Genomic DNA, 16081 nt, shown 5'->3' on the forward strand with positions numbered 1-16081 from the left:
GACAAGTTTATGGTCAATGCAAAGTTCGTCTGAACTTCATAACGTGAGCGTAATCACGATGGTTATAGTCCCTAGTGACTATACCTACTGATTATCACGTTATCGAGGCTCAGTGACGAGTCGTAGTTTCGGCCAAAATGCGGATTCTCGCGTATTTTGTAACCAAACTACTCTAGGGTATCAAAACCGTTTGTTTTGATATCAAAACCTGTTTTCTAACTTAACTAAACATGTTCTAGCATGTTTAGCTCGTGACTTATTAGATTAGTGCTTGTGTAGAGTCGAAAGTTAAGCGGACTAAACACCCGCTTAGACTTTCGAACACGACCCGTTTGGTCGATCATTAGGATCCGACCAAACATGTCTAGTGACCATAGTTGCATAGGGAATAACCTTCTGAGGTTATACCTTATGGTCACCTAGTTTAAGTAGTTGTATGATAAGTAGTTTATATGCCCTTGGTAAATTACCAAAATACCCTTTTCATGCATAATTGGTAATTAAGCATATGTAACCCAAATTTTTGTCACGTAACTGATTATGCAACATATTTAAACATGTTTGGGCATATAATACTTGTCATAGGACTAGCTAGACGTCTCGAACGCGCTTTACGCACACGACGCGTTAAAGTAGTGTAAGCTACCTTAATGGGTCGCAATGGGTCGAAAGCACTTAGGTTAGGTTTCAATTTAGGATGTAGGCTTTGTTAAACCATATCACATGAGTTCCAACACTCATTTGGTTTACGAAACTTCATTATATCCGATCTTCCGTTCTAGGCGTCTATTGTTTGACTAGTAATTCAATTGCTACGTGCTACTTGATTTCTCTGGTTCACTTGAGTTTGTTGAAGTTCTATTGATTGAGGATACTTTGCACTTCATGTGAGTACATAGTTCCCCTATTTTACTGTTTTCAATTGTTTTGGGGTGATTCATATGTACAAAATGATTTTCAAGGTTTAAACGATGGTTTTTCAAAAACAATTAAGATGGTTTATACAAAACTAATAACGATTTCAATAAAGTGAACAAACTTGTTCGTTGTAGTTACATAACAAATGACATTCATTAGCATTGATCAAGCCGACCAGTATTAGGTTATGGTACCATAGGATCTGACAAATCCCGTTATTTACTGCACCCATGGTTATGTGTGGGGGTTGTGGGTAACAACTGAATCTGATGTTAGTTAACCTACCCTTTGGTGGTTTGTTAACGCGAGAAGCGAGTTAGTCGAGTCACGAAGGTTTGAATGTTGTTAGCGAGACGACCATAAATAGTTTTCACAAATTAAAACAAGGATGATTTAAACGATTTTAAACGAGTTAACGATTTGGAAACGATTTTGAACAAGATAAACGAATTGAATAAACGATTGGTTTTTTGTTAGTGTTTAGATAACGGGACGGGTGTAATGTGATGAAAGCATGGTGGATACACTGCTGGTACTTCCTATATATAAGTGCTTTCAACATATTACATACCGTGGCGTTATTTAGTTCACTAGGGTAAACAATTTTGAAACAATGTCACACAACAATGTTTTTCTAAAGGATATAAACCATACGAGTTTTTAACGAGTTAATACAAGATGTTTTACAAGTTGGTTTTCTAAAACAAATGTTTTTGGGGTTAAGAAGCATGGCTATGAGTTTTTATAAATTATAACCCACTTGATTTGAGTTGGTTAAATTATGTTGCAATACGCTTTTCAAAACGAGGTTTGTATTTTGACTCTTGTAGTCTAATTAAGTACTGCAACATGTAAACGAAGCCATGATTCCGATACTCTTATAAAACCTATGTACGCGCCAGCATTTCTTTGCTGACTTTGTTTTTACATATGTTTCAGGTGTTGTTGCTTGATTGATTTCTAGGATGCATGCGTCACATAGGATCTGGACAAGGCCTTAGTGACATAATAACTATGATAGTCGATAAGAAACTTGTTTGTTCTATGTTAAGACAATGCTAATGTTTGATATTATCAATAAAACGAAACTCTTTTTGTATCCATGGTTATGAAACAATAATTCTTCCACATCACTCCCCGACGTTTCCGCCATGGTTTGTTTTTTTAACGTGGTCGGGGTGTAACACCCGACACTCGAAGACATGCTGCGAGCATGTGTGTGTTTGACTTAGTGGAGATTGAAAGGAAACATACCTTTGGTTGAGTTCCACCGTAACAGTTACCGTTCTAGTATTCAGACAGCTCCGTTTGAGGCATTGCATGGACGATAACGCTAATCTTCTTGTTAGGCTAAGGTGAGTGACAACCTAATCAGAGGTCCAGGAATTGTACTCGAAACCCTTGGGAAGACTGCTTAGATCGGAAATCGTGTGACGATAACGCGTGATCGCTAGGAAAACTGACAAGCTTAGGAGACGCTGGGAGTTCGCTGCAGGCGAACGTGTCATGATTGAAAGTCTCACCCTGGGAGGGTGTGGTACGCTTTGAGAAGCGTGACAAGCTTAATTTATGTTGCGTTGGGCCATTCAAAGCTCTGGAAAGAATCGGTAGCGTGACCTGCAAACTCGGGTTACCCGACGAATTGGGTAACGTACACAATGTCATTTATGTCTCAAATCGAAGGCAATGGTTGCTCGATGGAACACTTGTGATACCTTTATTAGACAAGTTTCAGTTGTCGAAGAACCCATCCAAATCATGGATCGGAAAGTTAAGGTTCGTAAGCATAGTCGTATTCCAATCGTGAGAGTTCGTAGGAACTCAAGCCGTGGACTGGAGTTCACGTGGGAACGCAAAGATCTGATGAAGCCCTGGTATCCTTAATTGGTCGAACAGTTGAATCAACTTTTGATGTCATTGTCGAATTTCGGGATGAAATTCCCTTTCAAGTTGGGGATGATGTGGTACCCGAGGAAAATCCATAGTCATCCTGATTTGACACCGTGCTGCTTTGGATTGCCTATCAAATTTCGGGACGAAATTTCTTTCAAGTTGGGGATGATGTGACAACTCGAGATTTCAAGTTCTCTCCCTTACGTATTACTGTTTTGTAACCCGGTTCTGACAATTTGTTCCATGTATGCTATGTTTAACGGCTTGAAAGATTTGAGTATCCTAATGAATATTTATATGTGTAATGTAAGTGTAAGTGGTTATTGCTTAGTAATATATAATGAACAATGGGCTCGACGAAGATCTATTGGGCTCGACGAAGATCTATTCATGGGCTCAACGAAGAACGGTATTTCGCCACTCACATGCACGAAGAAAAATGGTATTTCGTTGGAATGATGGTTCGCCATTAAGGCCTCTCGGCCCAAGTCGTCCAGGCCCAGTACATGTTGTGTGTAACTCTTGTAAATGAAACGTAAATGTAAAACAAAAACCCTAGAAGTTCTCTCTATCATTGGGAGCGACGGCAGTCTGGTTTCTTTGAAACCCTCTATTGGTCGAGCATAATTCTCTGGTCCTCAAGTCTCCTTGTGCTATCTTGATTACGGGTTAGTGTTGTATTGTTTATTTGGTTGATGGTTGTTACATGATTGCATGATTAATGATGATCGATGCCGAATGTGTTACTCGACTTCATGTTGGATTCAATAATTGATTTTAAGATTGTGGATTGATAAGACTAAATAGCAAACTGTTAGAAAGATTGTATGATGCTGTTATTGATTTAGAATCATATATATGTTAATGGAATTATGATAATAGTTGCTCAGGTCAAATGAATGATCAGCGGATTAGGGTAGGGTTGAATGATACGATTACCACATGATAAAATATTGGCCATGAATTAGTGAATAATTAGGGTTGCATGTTATGAATTATGATGATCTTAAAATCTGTTAGGAATAACTGGTGATGATGATGGGCCGTATGTAGGGTTTGCTTGACTGTGTGCTACAACCGTTGTTTGATCTTTTGTTTTTGTGTGGAAATGTGTAACTGATGACTATGAGGCCAAGGATCTGTTTACTGACCTTGACGAAACATTGATGATGTTTCGTCATGAGTAACTCGACGAAGAATAGGTTTTTTTCGTCACACCTTAACTCGACGAAATATAGTCCTTCGTCATGAAGCTGAACGACGAAACATGGATTTTCGTCGGGATGGCATCTGAGAACAATCTTAACAGAATAATTAATAAAACATGTATTGTGTTTGATGTGAATGTTGGTTACATGACTTCGTTATACTCGATGACAACACTAGTTGGGAATGAGGAAACTTATATGTATTAATGTGTAAAATCACTTCAACTGTTGAATGTCGTTGCATGATGTGTACTTGGAATGTAGGCTAACATGAAAACTGAGTAGTCGTTGCATATCATATGGTGTTTTGCGATGTATACAAACTGTGAATGTTATTGCGTGATATGCACATGAGTTGTGGATTGCTGTGTTGAATGCAAACTGTGTAACTACGTGAAATAATTTATTACGAAACTGATCTTGATTGGTAACCACGGTAGGGTTGGTTGATTAACTGGAACGGGTAACTTGTTAAATACCGAGCAAATCTAAGGTGAGTTCATTGCTCTTTTTCCAAGCATGCGTCCCGGGGAGGGACATCTGGTAAACGTTCCGGGGAGGAATGTCGGGTTATTGGGATGTTGGTTAATACACTCATATCTATCACTTAAGTCCCTTCTACCGCTTGTTGCCGGGGAGGCAACAGGGTATTAGTTAATAGCGCTATTTAGGTTTGGCACCCTCACACCGTACCGGGGAGGTCGGAGTGAACTATTGACCCCATTCTTGACCATTGCTTTGATAGATGCATTGGGGAATAGGGCAAATAATCTAGAGCCATCGGCGGTAATCGAGTTATTAACAACATCAATCTCTGAAATGTTTTAAACTCATATCTTGTAACTAAACGTGTTGACAAACTTTGAACTCACCAAGGTCGTCTAACACACTTGTCTGCATGCTTGCAGGTCTATAGGGTTATAGCATTGGAACTTGTTGTCTGGGAGGCTGGAGTGGTCATGGGTCGAGATACATGGAATCGCAAGACAAGTCTAATGGTTTTCGTATATATGGTTTTTGAAACACTTAACAAATGATTTATGCTTCCGCTGTATATGTTATAATACATTTAACGTTTTGTAATACTTTATGTTAATGAATGAAAGTTTTTATTTAAAATCTTGTTATGAGTTCAATGTGACTGGTGACTAGATTCTGGTACGTCACACGTCCCGCGGGGTTTTCACATGTGGTATTTTGAGGGTATGACACATCCACACCATGAAATTCAAAAGGGGGCACCATTGATGGGGCTCCATCATGGTAACGAGAAGGAAGAAGGGTTTAGGTGAGGCCTACATCTATTTCAACCAATACTGTTTTTTATTTTTTTTATTTGTTTAATAGAGGGTTTTGTCCATATCATGTAAATTAAAGGGGGCTCTATCCACACCTTCCAGCCTATAATCAGCATTGGAGATATATACTGATACAGCCATGGCATCCACTACAACCCTCAAAATCCTCCATTTAATTCTCTCTTTCTCTCTCTATCAATTCCAAACCAAACCAAATACACTCTTTGATCCAATTCGCTGTAAATCCGACTCCTTTTCACACTCAATAAAATAATCAAATCCTGCAGGAAAAAAGTTAGAAATTGGTTTCTATATATGTCCACCTTCAACCCCATTCATTTCCTTCATCCTTTTCTCCCTCTCTAGCTTGTGTCTGTATTATTATATAATAAATCTCTGACTGAACACTCACACTCACCACCTGCTTCTCTCTCTCTTTATCTTTCCATCTTTGTGCTTCCATATACATACTTACATACAACACACTCCAAAAGGTCATTGATCAATCAAGTGGATTTTTTAGATGGAGACTTGATAAGCTGAAAAGTACTGTTTTAAAGCAATAAGAGACTTACTGACTTGCATTGATTTCTGGATCTTGTAACTCATTTGTTTTTGTTAACTCTTACTTATTTGTCCTTATATCTGTTGACAGATCTGTTTAGAATAGAGAAAAAAGAGGGTTTTCAACTTTTTATCAAAGAAAATGTCGGGTCAGAAACAAGCAGAAGACTCGATAATTTCATCAAACTTCATTGAAAATGAGCATCAAGGAGGGGGGAAAGAGCAAGTGGGTGAAGAAGAAGAAGACCACTCAGTTTTCTCCATGAGTAATATTCTTTGGCATGGAGGTTCTGCCTGGGATGCTTGGTTCAGTTGTTCTTCAAATCAAGTACAGTCCTAAGTCCCAACCTTTACATATACATATATATTTTCATGAGTCTTGAATGTACTTATGTACATGTGTTTATGCAGGTGGCACAAGTGCTGTTAACACTACCCTACTCTTTTTCTCAACTGGGTATGGTCTCAGGAGTTGTGCTTCAAGTTTTCTATGGTCTTCTTGGCAGCTGGACAGCTTATCTCATCAGTGTTCTTTACATAGAGTACAGAAGCAGAAAAGAAAAAGAAGGTGCCAGCTTCAAGAACCATGTTATTCAGGTTCATTTCTTTAATTTCTTATACAAAAATAATATAGAAAAATCTAATTTTTGGAGTAAAACAATTTAGAAGATCTTCAACTGTTGAATAACTTTAGAGCAACTATTTAACTGTTTCACACTAGTTTTAGTTGATTTTTTTAATAAAATATAAAGAAAAATAATTCACCTTTTTTCTTTTACATATATGAACTTATACCAATTAAAAAAAAGTTTAAAATTTAATGAATCTGTTTTCAGTGGTTTGAAGTTCTTGATGGATTATTGGGACCTTACTGGAAAGCAATAGGTCTGGCATTCAACTGCACTTTTCTTCTGTTTGGATCAGTGATACAACTTATAGCTTGTGCAAGGTTTGTTTTTTACTCCAAATGGGAATTGGGTATTTTGAATTTCATAAGAAAATATATATATAAACACTTTTTTGTGCCAAGAGGATTCTTGAATTCATGTTATAAATTGACACTTCTTTTTTGTTTTGTTATATAATCTGGCAGTAATATATACTACATAAATGATCATTTGGACAAAAGGACTTGGACTTATATATTTGGAGCATGTTGTGCCACCACAGTGTTTATTCCATCTTTCCACAACTACAGAATTTGGTCTTTTCTTGGCCTTGGGATGACCACTTATACTGCATGGTACATGGCTATTGCTGCTCTGATTCATGGTCAGGTATGTTATACAAACACACATATATACTATTTTTAGAAACAAAACTCAATATTATTTCAGTCTTTATTACCCAAATCATATAGGCTTTACTTCAAATAAAAAAGAAAAATGGTTTTGTGTAGAAGAAATAAGATAAGATGAAGAAAAAAAATTGTTTTCTACAACTTAAAAATATTATTTTTAGCCGTTAATTGGATGGAAAAAGATATACAACTGATCATGATGATTGCAGATTGATGGTGTTCAACATTCTGGTCCCAAGAAACTGGTTCTTTATTTCACCGGAGCTACCAATATACTTTACACGTTTGGTGGACATGCTGTCACTGTGTAAGCTTCAACTTTTATATATAATCCTGTGAAAAGATACCTTTTTTTCATTCTAATCTTTGCATATTTTTTTAACCATTAGAACCCCTTACCGGAAAAATTGTACACATTTTTTGCATATCTTTTTTTTTTATAACTATAAGAGCCTGTTACCGGAAAACTTACTGGACCGTCAATTCTATGTTAACCAAGGAAATTAGGCAAAACGATTCTTGGTTCATGAACCTGTAAAGACTGTGCAATGAAGCAAAAAAAGGTCTTATTTAATACATGGATATAGTTAAATAACTGAATTAGGTACTTTTACTATTTAATAATCCGTTGATATTTCCTGCTTTAATTAAAATACCAAGCTAAGGACGATGTGTAGTATTATACTATTATTATTATATGATCGTATGATTGACTAAGAAGTATTAACTAAATCTTGTAATCATTAACGAGTTAAGTTTTAATGTAAAGAGGTGCACATGGAGGGGCTTTAAATAATAATAGATCTCATTTTTATGAGGGGTAGTACGGTCATTTACCTTTTTTTTGTATGATCCAATGCCCATACTCCAAAATCTTTACATGTTCTTGGCATTTGAATCATCAGATTTGCTTGTCTCACAAAATGTCCCCTATGCAAAGTAAAATATATTATTATTATTATTATTATTATTATTATTATTATTATTATTTATCGTAAATAAATTTATTTGGGTTACAGAGAAATTATGCACGCGATGTGGAAACCCCGAAAATTCAAGTATATTTACCTGGCTGCCACTTTGTATGTTTTCACATTAACACTCCCGTCTGCTACTGCGGTTTATTGGGCGTTTGGCGATAAGCTCCTGGACCACTCAAACGCCTTCTCTCTCCTACCCAAGACCCGTTGGCGTGATGCCGCAGTCATTCTAATGCTTATTCATCAGGTTACACAGACAGCTCCATGCATTAAAAAATTGTACTTTACGCATTACATGTTGTACAATGTAGACCCAATCCAATTAGGTTTTTTTTACAAAGCCATAATTCAGATTATTTATACCTTTTTTTTTTCTACTAATGTGAAACAGTTTATTACATTTGGATTCGCATGCACGCCATTGTATTTTGTGTGGGAGAAGGTGATCGGGATGCACGACACAAAGAGCATATTTTTACGGGCACTAGCAAGGCTACCGGTGGTGATACCGATTTGGTTCTTGGCTATCATATTTCCTTTCTTCGGGCCCATCAACTCCGCAGTCGGTGCACTCTTGGTTAGCTTCACAGTCTACATCATTCCTGCTCTTGCACACATGCTTACCTATAGAAAGGCCTCTGCTCGTCAGGTAGTTTACATACAAAATTGACATTTTTTCAATTTCGTTGCCCCTTTTTATTGAAACGTTACCCCTATGCGGATCTTCTAGATCCGGCACTGCATACAAACTTAAAGTTAATTATACAATTTTCTTTTGTTTCCGAAATAAGACCGAGAACGTTAACTATTAATTTTTGTTAATAGTTACAAAGAAAAAAGAAAATGGTAGAATTGCATTTAAAGCTAGCTAGATTTGGAAATATTGGTACGAGTAGGACTAGATAGGTAGCAAGTCCTTTTCCATTTAGTTATATATATGCTTGGTGTTCTATTATGTCCGAGATGAGCTGGCCCCAAGTGTTAAATACCAAAATAGCAGTCCCTCAACTATACTTAAATAGCAAAAGTAGTCCCCTACGGCTCTATTATAGTTGTATACTCAGATTAGTCAGTTCTAATGAAACTTTGTCATTTGAATTTTTTGTACGCAGAACGCGGCAGAAAAACCTCCTCGCTTCCTACCAAGTTGGACAGCCATGTACATGATCAACGTGTTTATAGTCATTTGGGTTCTAGTGGTTGGCTTCGGATTTGGTGGATGGGCTAGTGTGACCAACTTTGTTAGACAGATTGATACGTTTGGATTATTTGCCAAGTGCTACCAGTGTAAGCCGCCTGCAAAGCCGCCTCTGCAACAACACTGAATTGACTTGAACCATAGGGATCGAGTTTGTTTTTCTCTCTCGATCCGTATTGTATTGTACATGGGAGCATCAAACATTACCCCTTCATGTGATGTGTGTTGGCTTGTTTTTTTTTTTTTTTATCTTGATTTTTGGTTTATATTTTGTTTTGATCCCTTTAATATGTTAGTAGTGTGAATTGTGATGATTCCTTTGCTAGAAAAGCTTAGGCTCATTTGGAACCACATATGCTTAGTACTTTATTCCACCTTTGTTGGTTAGCCATCAATTGAATATATTAATTAAGGTGCTTCTTGCTATTATTGTAATCATTACTCCCCGTGTTTCCAAAGTTACACACACGTACACAAAATATCTTAATTTATCATCACTTATTATATAATTCCAATTGTTAGCTAGCTCGCCATGATATATTTTACCTTTTATTCAAAAGAGTTATGATCATGTATCTATTTTAAATTTTTACATTGGTGTACCAGCTTTGTCTCCTTTTTTCTTAAATGGCAAGTAGGTTACGCCAATAATTCTAAACTACCAATTTGCTCAGGTTTAACATGTGACCTCCCTCTAAGAGGCTACTAAATGATCTAGCCTGCATTGCCCAACTATGTCTCCTTTAAGAAATGAAACACAACTCATGAGTTAGCTGCCTTGGGTGCATTATTTATACTTTATGTCTACTTTATCATCCTGTATGTCCTTTTAAAGTTCAAAGCTATACAAAACACTAGGTCATATCCTATTGATTTTCATGTAACTGTCATAAATGTTTTATAATCCAGTTTTTTTTCTTTGTTTGTTCTGCCTAGACCCTAGTGTTAATATATTTTTCTTATCATCTTCAAAACACTAGGTCATGTCCTATTTTTTTAATCTTAGTATAATCAAGGGATCGAGTATATAAGAGACGTTCTCACAAGAAACAATCTCTGTATTCTTACGGACAGAGGTAAGGTTGTCTACATCTTACCCTCCTCATGCCCTAACTTAGCTTTGCTATTTGAATACTCACTTACCAGTCGGTACGAGCTGGGTAGAGCTGAGCCTCGGAAGATCTTTGCTAAGGCCTGAAAGACCACAGGAAAGAAACACACCGTTAGCCTCGTCACAGGGAGGGGGGTCTCTCTGTGACCAAGCTCGAGCGTGAGAATAAGTATTTGGAGAGGAGTAATAAGTCAGTGAGAGAGAAAGAAGAGTTTAGAGAGAGTAGCGATTACCCCTTGCAGGAAGCCTTGTAGGGGTATTTATACCTTTTGGGTGTGCTGACGTGGCGAGTTAGTTAGGGTCGGACCAGTCGCTGTCAGGTAGTCAAGATTGTGGGCCCCAAGTTAGTTAGGGAAGATTCCGTTGGCTAATCGTTCCGACATAGTCTGTCCGGTGCGTCCTGACCTTCGTGGCTTATGGTCTGACTTAGGACCGACGGGTGATCGGTCCGGGGGTAGGCGGTGTACGGTCCGATCTAGGACGTATCCTCATCAAGTCCCCCTAGTTCGTGGCGTTTATTTAATAAAAGCTTCGAACTAATTCAAAGGTTTTGACTCAGCCCTTTTATTTTGGCGGTTTTATTTGATTTTTGAATTTCTTTTTTCTGGCAGTTACTTTTGCTAGATAACTGACGTTCACTTTAATTTTTCTTTTTACTGACGTGGCGTTTGACATGCGTCACAGTCATGACGTGTCGACTTCTTATTGTATGAAGTTGAGGCGGTGCATTTCTTATAAATAGGGAGAGAAAAGTGTTTTTACTTTTCACTCTTCACCTACCTTTTCCTCTGGTTTTTTTCTTCCACCTTTGTCCTCTTCTTTCCTCTTCGAATCGTCATTTTACAAGCAGGTTAGTACTTCTTCTTGAGCATGGAAACAAGATTAACACGTCCGGTTGTTTCAATATTTTGAATCGAAACGGTCTGGAGTGGTTCGTCAGTCAATATTCGATCCCGTCTTCCCTTAATCCAACTCTACCTGAGAAGGATAAGGCTATCTACCTTTTCGTTCCTGGAAAGATTGGAGTTTATACTCGAATGTTCGACTATTTTAACTATCGCCTTCCTTTGACGAATTTTTTAGATAGGGTTTTGATGTTTCACGAGGTTCACATTTCTCAGATGAACCCATTTGGCTTAGCCAAAGTGTGTCAATTTGAGTTAGCCTGTCGTAGCTTGGATTCCGATCCAGATTTGGATGTGTTCAGGACGCTTTACAAACTTAATCGGACAGGGGATTGGTACACTTTTGAAGTTCGGAAGAAGAACGCTTCTTGCTACTCGTGGATTACTTCGAGTTTGAAAGACTGGAAAGATCGTTTTTTCCTGGTGGATGATCGATGGCCGAGATGGTGTGGAAGCCGAGGACATCTAGTCTTCCTGGCCCTCTCCCTGAAGATTTTGAATTTAACAAGGGTTTGTACGTTGCTTTGATCAAAGAGGCCGGTTGAAGGGGTATGGTCCCAAATCTCGTACCAACATGGTCGCGAGTAACCATTACCCTTATCAAATACTCCCACTGGCAAGGACTTATCTGCGACCGTGCGGGCACGCACGGACGCAGCGGTCGAATCCAATTTGTCAAGTGATGAGAAGACTTACCATGTGTATGAAAATGGGTGTTGCACATAGCGATGCGGCTCGACACCGCATCCTATAAACATTTTCGTCACGACAAGGGATATAGAAAAGACAGTTACCAAGTATGGTGATGCGGCTCCGCACCGCATCCCATAAACGTCTACGTCAAGCCAAGGAACGCGGAAACAACCGCAGTTACCGCAGGTAGCGATGCGGCCTGGCACCGCATCCTACCGACGACGCAAGTGGGACTGACACCTTGACTCAGGTAGCCAAAACAGCAAGTGGCACTGCCGACAGTCATCTGTCAACCCATACGTAAAGGACACTGGCGCACAGACTAACACCACAGTAGGACATGGCATCACCACCGTAACTGATAAGCCTGACACACCTGCAAGGGGCTGTGTGTGGTCAGTCTAGCCACTCAATTACCCTCCTTCACTCCTCGGCTATAAATACCCATCCCGGACCAGGTATGTTTACATGAGGTTAAAGTGCGTGAGGTAGCGGGGACTTGTATGTGTGCACGTACGTATGTGTTTTCTATGCATGAATGCATGTGGCAAGGTGTTGTATGTATGAATGTAAGTTGTGCGACAACCATCAAAATAAATGGTAATTCTGTACAACTTAATCACTATTTATACATTTAATTATTTACATTAGACTTGATTTGTGAATGACTGAGTTGTACAAAGTCTAGCAATTTCAGGGCATATCATTACATTACAAACTATATCGTCGTATTCACTGTGTCGCGAAACAAAACAACTATGTCCTAATTCGTTGGTAACAATGTGAACACACTATTCATTCCAGGAGAGTCCCGGTACTCCCTGAAACAACTATCAGTTGATATGAAAGCATATCAAGTGAAACACATATACAAACACCCTAAATGGGAAAACACTGTAATATTATGTAAACTTTCTGGAAAAATGCCTAAACGCTTAAATTGTCCGATCCGAACTACAAAATAACAAATTCGGTACTTCCGTAGCAAAAATTCAGCATTTGGGACAATGACAAAGTCCACTGATAATGTTGATTATCTTAAACAACTTCAAGGATATTAAAGATATCTCAAGGATGCTTATATATGTATTACTATACACCTTACATAATTTGTCCGGTAACGCCCCGATAACGACACTAGTGCGGGAATTATTATCTAAAGAACCAACTAACTAGTCGAGTGAACTAGTTAAGCTCATCTTAGCATCCTAAACCATCATTAGTAGAATAATTACCCAAGACTTCACTAATGACATAAATATCTTAACTTAGAAATGCACACGTATTCAATTTCTTATTATAATCAAAACTCAATGCTACCCCCCATCCCCTCACCAAATTCGGCCCAAGTGGGTCCCCCACACACCATCCCTAAGTTGCTAGAAAATGAAGGCAAAGTATGATACTAGAAGATCATGCTGACTTGCAAGACTTGAGGGGTTATAACACCAATAATACACCACCACTCATAACACCATCCTCACTTCAACTTTCAAACACCAAAACCCCTATTTCTTTCTTTCTTATCTATGACACACACAACACAAACACATCCTCATTTTCTTCAGCATAACACCCATAATTTCAAGCATATTACAACCATTGAAGATGATCTAAAGTGGTGAAAGGCTTGGAAGCTTACTAGGAGCATCATTCTCATCTTGTGGAGCTTCAACATTTTCATATCATCTTCATCTTCTTCATCTAGAGCATCCCTAGCCCTTGTACTAGTTGTAAGCCATCTAAACCCACTTTTAAGCTCCCTGTTACATATAGATCAGGGTTGTACAAATGGATCATCTTGAAGCCTAAAATAAACTAGATAATCTAACCTAACTATGTGTTATTCTTGTGATTCTTGATGTTTGTTTTAGTATAGATTATGTAGATTGAAGGATCTTGCATGATTATGTTCAAAAGTATGATCTAAACATGTAGATGTTTAGATCTAGAAAGATCTACAACTATGAAGTATCATGGACTAAGTGATGATCTTAAAAATGATTTTAGAAAATATAAAGTTTATAAAGAAACTAGAAATATACTTTTAAAGTGTTGATCTTAAAATTACAACCTAAACAAGTTTAGATAAAGTGGTAAAATAAGAAGATGAACATAAAAGTATGGATATTTTTAAAGATCTTGACAAAAAAATATATATAAGTTCATGATACTTGAAGTTGTGATTATATGAAAATACATGAAATTTGATCTTGATTGAGTTTGTTTGAGTTTTAATGATCTTGAAGAGGTAGAAAATTGCTTTAAATAAGTTTTGAAAATGTGGAAAATGTCCATAGTATAGGGGAAACTATGGCGAAATTTTCTAAAATTCTAATCATGATTAAGGTGTGACTAACATGACTAAATGTGATTAGTAACCTTAGTAATGATTAGGCAAACTTTGGTGGAAAAGTTTAAGTTAAACACTTATAAGTATTTTCTTAAACTAAAAAAGAAGTGTATATATATTTTAGGATGAAATATGTATATTTAGAACATCTCTATAGGTGTAAATACTTGTGTATTAAAGTGTATGTATTTAGAAGCTAGGATGCTTACATAACTAAATACAAGTATACAAATACATGACACCATAAAATACTTGAAAGTGACCAAATATAAAATATCACATATATATACACACATTCTGTTGAACCGTTCTATGACCCGAAATAGTCAGTTAAGGTAGTTCATCTTTGTGTACAAAGGCGGAATCAGTGTAAACAAAGTAACAACAGCTTTTCCTTTCAATTTCCTTCTCTATTAATGCTTTTTGAGTAGATTTTGACTGAGTTTCGACACCTAGCACATGACCTGATTTCGCTCCAATAGTTACAAATGAAATCACACATGAGGTATTTATACTTGGTCTGATTTCGCTCCAAACTACATGAGCGAAACCCCATGTGATCAAATAAGCGAAATCACCAGGTACCTATGAGCGAAATCCCTACAAACTATGTACACAAAAGCGAAATACCAAGTTCTGATTTCGCTCAGAATGACACAAGTGTCATCTGGAGCGAAATTACCTTCTAAAACCCTAATTTCTGATTTTTGACTCCGTACAACCTATCTAGACCTAAGACTCGATACAAACGTAGTCAACAGACATTCAGTGCACCAACAGACTCCCCCTTGGATGTTGACGAAGTCTTCAGCTCTAAGTCTTCAGTCTTGGTCTTTTCTCCAACTCTGTCTTTTCATCATAACACTCTATCTTCACAGGTTCAGGTTCACTTCCTAGCTCCGTCTTCAGACTCCCCTTTGACTGTTGATCCAGACTCCCCCTTTCACAGACTCCCCCCCTCAATATGCTAGAATCTGAGGTCTTGATCTGGTTCAAGCTTTGACAATTTGCTCCCGTGGGAATGATGAAGTCCAAAACCTGTGTCTCAAACATCAAACATTACAAACTTATCTTTTCACAAAAACACACAGTCTATCAGTTCTAGAAATCCACTTAAGTATTCAGGTCCAAGTTAATGACCCTGATTACTCAATTAATCTACCAAGTCCAATTTAATGACCTTGGTTGATCTTTTGACAATACAGACTGATTTTATAAAACATTTTCAAACATTTTCTGAAACATGTAACAAGCATCAAATTAATGAACTTGTTTTAACTTTTTATCACCAATCCAATCTCTATCAAAGTAAGCTCTCCTCATTCTTCAGCTCAGAACTTTTCCTGCATCTGCTTCAATCTTAGAGAATCCAACGATTAACTCTCCACTTTGGTTTGTCAAAAATAAAGCAGAAATAAAATCTTTTTGGATTTTAATAAAGTGTTCTAAACTAAGAAATGAAATACAGAAACTTAAATTGTAGAAATTAAAGAAATAAACTATTTACAAACTTATTTTTGGTGAGCGTGTCAGGGAATCATATCAGCTTTTCAGACAAATTACTAGTACCGTTAAGCTTCATTTCATACTCAGACTTAAACAATTCACCTCGATTGTCGATATACTGATCCATCTTAAATTCTCACACAAATTTCAATTT

General features: G+C 37.4%; 1 protein-coding gene across 1 annotated transcript; it reads left to right on the top strand.

Moving 5' to 3' along the window:
• The first annotated feature begins 5472 nt into the window (after positions 1–5472).
• On the top strand, positions 5473–9794 carry LOC110865398 (auxin transporter-like protein 2). Its single transcript, XM_022114644.2, has 9 exons — positions 5473–5863; positions 5973–6209; positions 6293–6478; positions 6718–6830; positions 6975–7158; positions 7391–7488; positions 8201–8408; positions 8553–8810; positions 9274–9794. Exons 2-9 carry the CDS (start codon positions 6024–6026, stop codon positions 9484–9486), a joined length of 1446 nt encoding a protein of 481 aa, XP_021970336.1. The 5' UTR covers positions 5473–5863; positions 5973–6023; the 3' UTR covers positions 9487–9794.
• The last annotated feature ends 6287 nt before the right edge of the window (positions 9795–16081 follow it).

This window comes from Helianthus annuus, chromosome 1 (assembly GCF_002127325.2).
Source record: "Helianthus annuus cultivar XRQ/B chromosome 1, HanXRQr2.0-SUNRISE, whole genome shotgun sequence".
NCBI classification, from domain to species: Eukaryota; Viridiplantae; Streptophyta; class Magnoliopsida; order Asterales; family Asteraceae; genus Helianthus; species Helianthus annuus.

Excerpts from the sequence above, each read along its gene's own strand:
- LOC110865398 (XM_022114644.2), top strand. The coding sequence starts at position 6,024 with ATGTCGGGTCAGAAACAAGCAGAAGACTCGATAATTTCATCAAACTTC. Across the intron at positions 7,159-7,390 it reads CTGCTCTGATTCATGGTCAG|ATTGATGGTGTTCAACATTC; the intron begins GTATGTTATACA and ends TGATGATTGCAG. Across the intron at positions 8,811-9,273 it reads GAAAGGCCTCTGCTCGTCAG|AACGCGGCAGAAAAACCTCC; the intron begins GTAGTTTACATA and ends TTTTGTACGCAG.